Source organism: Schistocerca nitens, chromosome 7, assembly GCF_023898315.1.
Source record: "Schistocerca nitens isolate TAMUIC-IGC-003100 chromosome 7, iqSchNite1.1, whole genome shotgun sequence".
In the NCBI taxonomy this organism is placed as follows: Eukaryota; Metazoa; Arthropoda; class Insecta; order Orthoptera; family Acrididae; genus Schistocerca; species Schistocerca nitens.
The window spans coordinates 285,770,257-285,780,461 of NC_064620.1; the positions used below are offsets into that span (position 1 = coordinate 285,770,257).

At 44.6% G+C, this 10,205-nt stretch overlaps 1 protein-coding gene across 1 annotated transcript in view; it reads right to left on the reverse strand.

Moving 5' to 3' along the window:
• Positions 1–6,784, reverse strand: part of LOC126195578 (nuclear receptor subfamily 2 group F member 6-like) — a 145,099-nt gene extending 138,315 nt beyond the window's left edge. The window contains exon 1 of the mRNA XM_049934203.1: positions 6,600–6,784. Coding sequence (XP_049790160.1) covers positions 6,600–6,784 — 185 coding nt within the window. The remainder of the gene's footprint in view (positions 1–6,599) is intronic.
• Between the last annotated feature and the right edge of the window lie 3,421 nt (positions 6,785–10,205).

Here is a 10,205-nt window from a genome sequence, read left to right on the forward strand (position 1 = left end):
CTCCTCTCCCTTCTCGCTGTCCATCTCCTCCTCCTTCCTATCTCTGTCCATTTCATTCTCCCCTTTATTCTTCGCCTCCTCCCCATCTGTCCACCTATCTCTTCCTTCCCCCACCTCTATCCTCCTCCACTTCTTTCCTTCTCTGTCCGTCTCCTCCCCTTTCCTCTCTCTGTCCATTTCCGCCTCTGCTACCACAGTCAATGTCCTCCTCCTATCTGTGCCTGTCTCCTCTTCCCCCCCTGCTGTCTGTCCATCTCCTCGTCTCCCCATCTCGGTCCACGTTCTCATACTCACTCCAATAGGAGGCTGGTGGTTCTTATCCCTACAGTATTTCTTTCCAGACTGTAACTAATATGTGTACCAAATTTGACGAAAAGCGTTCCAGGGATTTAGCATGAGCTTTTTACCCTTGACTTTGTCCGCAAACGCACAAGTCATATATATCATCAGGTTACCTTCCATTCAGGAAGCTGTTGCACTCAGCGACTGTTATATTGACTTGTAAATTATAGATTGCAGCGATCAGTGGTCTTTTTTAAATTTTGTTGTGCAGATATAAATTCCAACTAGAAGCTAGCCATTCTCAATGCACTATTATTTCCGCTCAGTGCATATAATGCCTGTTGATCGGGCTTCATCCACATTTCATTCAAACATATTTAACAAATTTCACGTGTATTTATATCCATATTTCACCGTATGTTTAGCGAATTTTGCCAAATAGGTTCTTTTTCAGGCACCTCAAAGTTTATTACGTCGTTTCTCCTGAACTATGAGCTGTATAATGATATAATTTTGCAGGAATATCCAGTGCTACACGAGCCTACTGTCTGTTTAATGTGTTGCAAGTAAAATTAGTAGTAAAGAAGTAATAAACTGAAGCGTCAGCTTTATGTGGCAGTTTTACAGCACGAACAGCGAAAATACTGTAAACGATCAACTTTTTTCCTTTAATCATTTTGTGGAAATCACCGTGAGAAAAAGTTTCGTAAAGGTTAGAAATTATGTGTTAAATCTGTTGCAAGTCCCTAAATGCTCTCATTCTCAAATACTGGATGGCTGAGGTATGGCATGGGACTGGTACATACACTACACCCTCGCGTCATGTGCTGCACTGTTTTTCCACCCCCACCCCACCTCTTTGATAGGAGAGTGGTTCTTACTCCCACAACGGTTCTTTCCAGACAGTAAATGATGTATGTACCATGTTTGGTAGAAATCTGTCCAGCACACCATTTCAGTAAATAATACGAGGGTAATCCCAAAAGTAAGGTCACCTATTTTTTTATAAGTACATAGACCTGTTTATTTCTAAACTGGTTTACATCAGTTTACAGCCTGAACATATACTACTTTCCGACATGTACACCATTTCCGCCGATGTGGCAGTTTTTGTATGCCCATGTCATACCAGCTCGCCGCCTTGCTGTTCAGAAAGTTATGAACCTCTTCTTTTAACCTAGGGAACAGGTGATAGTCACTGGACGCCAAGTCAGGACTATAGTGGGTGGGTGATTATGTTCCAAATGGTTCAAATGGCTCTGAGCACTGTGGGACTTACCATCTGAGGTCATCAGTCCCCTGGAACTTAGAACTACTTAAACGTAACTAACATAAGGACACCATAGACATCCATGCCCGACGCAGAATTCGAACCTGCGACCGTAGCGGTCGCGCGGTACCAGACTGAAACGTCTAGAACCGCTCGGCCACACCGGCCGGCCGATTATGCACCACTGAAACTGCTGCAGGAGAGCAACGGTTTGCCGAGCGTTGTGTGGGCGAGCGTTGTCATGGAGAATGTGTTCGCCCTTGCTCAACATTCCTCTTCTCCGGTTCTGAATTGCCCGTTTGAATTTTTTCAGAGTCTCACAGTACCTGTCAGCGTTAATTGTGCTCCCAGTGGGCATAAAGTCGACCAACAATACCCCTTTCCTATCCCGAAAAACGGTTGTCACGATTTTACCGCCAGACTGTGTTTGTTTCAATTTCCGCGGCTTTGGCGAAGAAGGATGCCGGTAATGGCGTGATTATTGGTCTCAGTTGTAAAGTGGTACGCCCAGGTTTCGTCACCCCTGACAACTGAGTCCAGAAAGTTGTCCTGTTCGGCTGCAAGCCGGTGAAAAATTAAATGGCTCTGAGCACTATGGGACTTAACATCTCTGGTCATCAGTCCCCTAGAACTTAGAACTACTTAAACCTAACTAACCTAAGGACAGCACACAACACCCAGTCATCACGAGGCAGAGAAAACAAGGCGGTGAAGAAATGCGCGGGAAGCATCAAAATGGCTCTGAGCACTATGGGACTCAACTGCTGTGGTTATCAGTCCCCTAGAACTTAGAACTACTTAAACCTAACTAACCTAAGGACATCACACACATCCATGCCCGAGGCAGGATTCGAACCTGCGACCGTAGCAGTCGCACGGTTCCGGACTGCGCGCCTAGAACCGCGAGACCACCGCGGCCGGCCGGGAAGCATCAACTCGTTGCCGCATGTGGTCCTCAGTCAGCATGTGTGGCACCCATCTTGCGCACACATTCCGGTAGTTCAATGTTTCCGTTAAAATTCTATGAGCGGTGCTTCGGGAAACCTCAGGAACCAACGTGGAGAGATCATCCAGGGTGCTCCGCCGATCTTCACGCATGCTTTGTTCAACCTTCAACACTGTCTCCTCAGAAGTTGACGGTCTCCCGCTCCTTTGTTCGTCGTGAATTTCGGTCTGACCAGCTGCAAACTCTCTACACCACTTACGAACATTTTTGACATCCATGCACGTCTCACTATACACTTCCGTCAATTTGCGATGGGTTTCAATCGGCGCAGTGCCCTTTGCGTTCATAAACCTAAAAACTGCGCGAAATTTGTACTTGGCGGTAACATCCACCGTGAGCTGCATTCTCAACGGTTGCCATGCCAAGACTGAGCGACTCAGCGCGGCGTGCGCATGTTTACGCACAGCGCGTAAAGCACTCTTCATAACAGTGAGACCAACTGCCACACAAACAGAGTTCTGTACTTATATAAAAAATAGGAGACCTTACTTTTGGGATTACCCTCGTAATACGAAGATTAAATTTCGGTGGCAGTGCTTGCACTATTGTACCTTCTACGACAATCACAGATGTTTCCAACCTCTCAGCAAATTTGCACAACTAATAGTAAAAACTAAGTTCACTCTCTTTAATATTTGTCAATGGATTTGAATCTTCTTTTGTTATGATTTAACCAACGAACTCTATTTTTAATGTTCTGCAAATCAAATCCACAAGTATTCTGATAAGTTCTAACAAACTTTGCACGAATATAACCTAAGTACACGTCTTCCTTAAATGTGAAGTAGGCAGTTAATCAACCAGCTACAACACTTTCGAGACGAGATTTTCGCCCATATGAACAAATATTAATGAGCATTTAGCAACACAGGGTGCCAGAGAGCATCCCAGGGTGCCCCAGAGAGCCACAACACCAAGAAGAATAGCTTCTCGGCTTTTGGCAAGATTAATGTGTAGTTTTTTTTTAATAGGTAAGGATTAAGGATAAGGAAGGGAACTTTATTTAATTTCTATAATAATGAGTCAGATCACCAACGAGTGCGATCTTTTTACAGTTGTCAGTACCTTTCACCCACACTGAGACAGATTCCGATTCATTTATTTTACGACGATTCCTGGTCCTGAGAACCAAAGGCATAGTCGACATGTAATACAATGAACCCTTATCTCTGTTGTATACTTCACAAATCTGAAATGTCCGATAAGCGATGACATCACGTGAATTGAAATTATCTATTCCTTTATATTTATCACCTCTGTGATACTAAATCTATTTCCAATAAATTTCGCAGACAGTATCGATGTATACTGCTAATTGCACCTACAGAATTGAATCATTTTACAATACATAGTGCAGGAGATATGTCATAAACACTGAGATGCGGGAAAAGTTGCCACTTGTACATTAAAATTTATTACTCCTTTTCTACCAACTCGATTGACAACATATTTCACAGACAGTATCTACATATGCCGCTGAATGTACCTGCACAAGTATATCACATAGGACACATAATTAAAGAGATATGATGTCATAAACAGTGATATATATGATAAAATTCCGCATCGTGCATGAAGTTTTAATACGTTTATTCTTTACTGCTAAGACTCTCCCCTACAGTCGAATCATCTTAAAGAAAAGCCCAACACGTACCAGCGGTTTCGACAGCTTTCAGCAGCGACGCGCAAGCGGTTGTAGGCGGAAACAATAGCCGTCTATAGAGCTATGAAGAGGCGTTGCGTAGACACGTTTACAGAATCGTATTGCAGTCAGCGAACAGCTGTTCCCAGCGTACAGAAACTTTACGGGATACCGTACTTGTGCATTTGTTCAGTGTGTATATTTCTTCGTATGAGCTGCCCTGGAGTGGCCGAGCGGTTCTAGGCGCTACAGTCTGGAACCGCGCGACCCCTGCGGTCGCAGGTTCGAATCCTGCCTCGGGCATGGATGTGTGTGATGTCCTTAGATTAGTTCGGTTTAAGTAGTTTTAAGTTCTAGGGGACTGATGACCTCAGAAGTTAAGTCCATAGTGCTCAGAGCCATTTGAGCCATTTTTATTCGTATGACTGCTTCATAATTTCAAAGGTGTTTTCACGAATACATCGAAATGAAATTTTTTCGATATTACACTCAAAAGAGACCTCATTTTTTGTTTTCGTTTGTAACAGAAAATTTGCAAAATGAGTAACCATGCAGTGCTAGGATTGTTAGGCAGTCCTAACACAGAAGGAGAGTAGAAGCTTTACATGTTTCAAATTCAACAACACCTTTGTTCATATTGGAAACACTGAACTATTTTTCATCCCGTTTATACAGAATGAAATTTAATAAAACAAACCGCAGGGACGGATTCCTAACTGGAAATGGAGGAAAAAAGGTCCGATGAATATATGTGAGGAACTATATCGTTGCCACGGCACATGTCGCTCACGGATGAAAGTTCCTCTGACCACGTATGGTGTGTTCCTCGTGTGTTGCAGGCTGTGTGACTGACGCAACGTTCTGTAAGTAGCAGAATGGTCCGGTATTCATTGCGGAAACAAGCCGAGATGGTGTTTGTGTACGGTCAGGCAGACGTAAACGGTCGAGAGGCATCACAGCTGTACCAAAACAGGTTCCCTCACAGGCACCAATCAAATCACACAACATCTCAAGCCCTTTTTGGATGTTTGTGTCATTATCGTTCCTTTCAGACAGACGTACGTGCAGGGAGGCGACGGACTGTGCATACACCAGATCCGGAGGTCCAGGTTCTACAACATATTGAGACGAACCCTAGTACAAGCTCAAGGCAAGTGGCCCGTCAACATGGTGTCCGCCTACGTACAAATACGTATACTCGTAATCTGCATGACAACAGCTACTATTCCTATCACCTACAACGATTACAAGGATTATCAGCAGCGGATTTCCCTCTATGGGGTCATCAGTTCTCTTTACCGACGATGCAACCTTTACCAGAACTGCCGGCCGGAGTGGCCGAGCGGTTCTAGGCGCTACAGTCTGGAACCGCGCGACTGCTACGGTCGCAGGTTCGAATCCTGCCTCGGGCATGGATGTGTGTGATGTCCTTAGGTTAGTTAGGTTTAAGTAGTTCTAAGTTCTAGGGGACTGATGACCTCAGATGTTAAGTCCCATAGTGCTCAGAGCCATTAGAGCCTTTACCAGAGCTGGCCCCATCTATCTCCAGAATCGTCTTCTGTGAGCTACAGACAATCCCGGGGGAATGGTTGAGGTATATCATCAGCGTCGAGTCAGCATCGATGCATGAGCAGGTGTTCTTGGCGACCACATACTTGGACCGGTTATTATTCCACGACGACTCCATGGAGGAATGTACTTGGACTTCCTGCGGAATACTCTGCCTGTGCTGCTTGAGGATGTTCCTTTGGCAACACGACAGATTATGTGGTTTCTATATGACTTAGCACCACCCCGTTCCGCGTTACAGTTCGCTAACAGCTCAACAGTTCAACAATACCGTTTCCGGATGTTCGATAGGACGCAAATCCCCTGCAGTATGGCCTGCTAGATCACCGGACTTAAACCTCCTGAATTTTACCCTTGGGTCATCTGAAAAGCTTTGTGTATGCTGAACCAGTTCCTGATGTGCAGACCCTTCAACAGCGCGTTAATGCCGCCTGTGACGCTATTTGGAGAGCGGCCAGAACGTGAAAAATATGTCGGCAATCTATGATGCGACTTGTGAAAGCGTGCATTGCATTCATTGCAGGCCACTTTGATCATACGTTGTAACTTGGATGCGGTGCAGCGGGACGATTTGTTGTCGTTGCACGCACTCCGCCTAATGACACACATGTTCCTAGGAACTTTTTTCCTCCATTTCGAACCAGAAATCTGTCCTTGCAGTTTGTCGGTTGACCCTGTATGTAGTATGTGATATAGAGTCTAAGCTTAATAAGGATGCAGCGTCCAACATAATCTAATTAAGTTATTAGGCAACAAAGAGCAATAAGCACTTCTTAGTTGGCCTGCGACTCCTTCAGAGAGACTGCAGGCGCCTGGATACGGAGCGTTACCTGCGGATGCTCCTCTTGAAGAATCCGCGGCAGCCGTCGCAGCTGGGGACGCCGTAGTGCTTTCCCGACGCCTTGTCTCCGCACACGCGGCACAGCGCCTCCCCCGGCCGCCCGGACGGCGAAGGCGACGCTGAAGACGGCGACGTGGACGCGCCCCCGCCGCCCCCCGCGGTGCGCAGCTCCATTGCCTGCAGACGCCGGCGTCACGTCCACTCCTCGCAGTCCGCTCGCCCGCTCCCAACAGCCGACGTTCCTTTGTTCCTGTTACCAAGGCCACATTTAATTTCTTACTGCTCAAAGGAAACAAACTGGCGACCGCAGCGCATGGAACTACCCACATCATGCTTAAAACTACTGTATAAATCCAACATTTAAATCAAGCGACACCGCTATATCTACAGGGCGGGCGAAGTAAACGTCTGCTTTGAATTTTGGATATCTATTGACGGTACGTGCAGATAACAATGACTGTATGTCATTTTTTCACATTTTTTCCAGAATCTGTGAATCCACAGAGATGCCAGAACAATTAAACACTGAGGAGAGAACCAAAATTGCAGCAAGATTTGAGGTGCAACAATCTGTAATTCTACATCTACATGCATACTCCGCAAGCCACCTGACGGTGTGTGGCGGAGGGTACTTTGAGTACCTCTATCGGTTCTCCCTTATATTCCAGTCTCGTATTGTTCGTGGAAAGAAAGATTGTCGGTATGCCTCTGTGTGTGCTCTAATCTCTCTGATTTTATCCTCATGGTCTCTTCGCGAGATATACGTAGGAGGGAGCAATATACTGCTTGACTCCTCGGTGAAGGCATGTTCCCGAAACTTCAACAAAAGCCCGTACCGAGCTACTGAGCGTCTCTCCAGCAGTCTTCCACTGGAGTTTATCGATCATCTCCGTAACGCTTTCGCGATTACTACATGATCCTGTAACGAAGCGCGCTGCTCTCCGTTGGATCTTCTCTATCTCTTCTATCAACCCTATCTGGTACGGATCCCACACTGCTGAGCAGTATACAAGCAGTGGGCGAACAAGTGTACTGTAACATACTTCCTTTGTTTTCGGATTACGTTTCCTTAGGATTCTTCCAATGAATCTGAGTCTGGCATCTGCTTTACCGACGATCAACTTTCTATGATCATTCCATTTTAAATCACTCCTAATGCCTACGCCCAGATAATTTATGGAATGAACTGCTTCCAGTTGCTGACCTGCTATATTGTAGCTAAATGATAAGGGATCTTTCTTTCTATGTATTCGCGGCACATTGCACTTGTCTACATTGAGATTCAATTGCCATTCCCTGCACCATGCGTCAATTCGCTGCAGATCCTCCTGCATTTCAGTCAAATTTTCCATTGTTACAACATCTCGATATACCACAGCATCATCCGCAAAAAGCCTCAGTGAACTTCCGATGTTATCCACAAGGTCATTTATGTATATTGTGAATAGCAACTGTCCTACGACACTCCCCTGCGGCACACCTGAAATCAATCTTACTTCGGACGACTTCTCTCCATTGAGAATGACATGCTGCGTTCTGTTATCTAGGAACTCTTCAATCCAATCACACAATTGGTCTGAAAGTCCATATGCTCAGGTCCAGTGGAGGCAGAGGTGTCAATGTTATGGATACAAAAAAAAAAAAAAAAAAAAAAAAAAAAAAAAAATAATAATAATAAATCAAAATTGCCACAGAAAATTAATGACTACCGGTCATGGACATTAGGAAATCGGGTAGACTCTCGACCTTGTTTTATCAGTTTTTTGACTGACAAGATGTGGACCGCCATTCGTCTCCTGTACCAACCTTTCCACCTTACAGTAGCAATAGCAATCTACGTCCTCAGTTGTTTGCTGGATGTATTCCAATCTCTGTCTTCCTCGACAGTTTTTAGTTTTTACACTCTACAGCTCCCTCTATACTACGGTAGTTATTCACTGATGTCTAAACAGATGTCCTATCATCGTGTCCCCTGTTCTTGTCAGTATTTTTCATATGTTCCTTTCCTCGCGCTGCATGCATTATCACTCCACCTAATTTTCAACATTCTTCTGTAGCATCACGTCTCAATTGCTTCGATTCTTTTCTGTTCCGCTTTTTCCATAGTTCATATTTCACTACAATATAATGCTGTGCCCCAAACGCAGATTCTCGGAAATTTCTTCTTCAAATTGAGGCCTACGTTTGGGTTAGTACACTTCTCTCGAACAGGAATGGCCTTTTTGCCAGTGATAGTCTGCTTTTGATCTCCTCCTTGCTTCGTCGGTCACGGGTTATTTTGCTGCCTAGGTAGCAGAATTACTGAACTTCTTCTACTTCGTGATCACCAATCATGATGTTAAGTTTCTCGCTTTTCTCATCTCTGCTACTTCTCATTACTTTCGTCTTTCTTCGATTTACTCTCAATCCATATTATGTACTCAACAGAATGTTCCATTGAGCAGATACAGTAATTCTTCTTCGCTTTCACTGAAGACAGCAATGTCATCAGCGAATCATATCATTAATATTCTTTCACTTTTAATTACTCCCTTGAATCTTTCTCTTATTTCCGTCATTGCTTCTTCGAAGTATAGATTGAATCGCAGCACTGAAAGACTACATCCCTTTCTTACCCCCTTTTTAATCCGAGCATTTCCTTCTTGGTCTTCCACTCTTGTTACTCCCTCTACGCACTTGTACATGTTGTACATTACGCGTCTCTCTATATAGCTTAACCCTGTTTTCCTCAGAATTTAGAAAGCCTTGCACCATTTGACATTGTCGAACACTATTTGCAGGTCGACAAATCCTCTGAACGTGTCTTGATTTTTCTTTAGTCTTGCTTCCATTATCAGACACAAAATCAGAAGTACCGTTCTGCTACCTCTACCTTGCCAAACTGACTGTCGTCTAATACATCTTCAGTTTTCTTTTCCATACTTCTGCACAATATTCTTGTCAGTAACTTGGACGCATGAACTGTTAGGCTGACTGTGCGATAACGCTCGCACTAGTCAGCTCTTGCAGTCTTTGTGATTGTGTGGATGATGTTTTTCCGAAAGTCACATTGTATATCGCCGCCCTCGCACATTGTACATACTAATGTGAATAGTCGTTTCGTTATCATTTCCCCCAATTATTTTAGAAATTCCGATGGAATGTTATCGACTTCAGTATCGGAGGAAAGAGTGGCCACTGTGAGCGAGATATTCGAGCGAAACCCATCAAAGTCAACAAGGCATACTGTAAGAGAATGACATTAACTGTATTCTGTGTGTGGATTTCTCCACAGAGAGCTACATTACAAACCGTGAAAGCCTCATTACATCCTAATATTGTATACTGATGATTGTGACAGCCGCGTTATGTTTTGTGCAACGATGCTCACTTGGCACAAAAAATCATACACTTGTTTGAAAAAGAAATCTATGATGAAACTGTATCTCCTGTAGCGGAGTTCGTTAGTCGTCATAATCGCCGTTATTGGGCAGAAGGTGATCCCACACAGGCCAGTCCGCAGCTCGTGGTCTGGGGGACAGCGTTGCTGCCTCTGGATCACGGGGACCCGGGTTAGATTCCGGGACAGGTTGGGGATTTTCTCTGCCCGGGGACT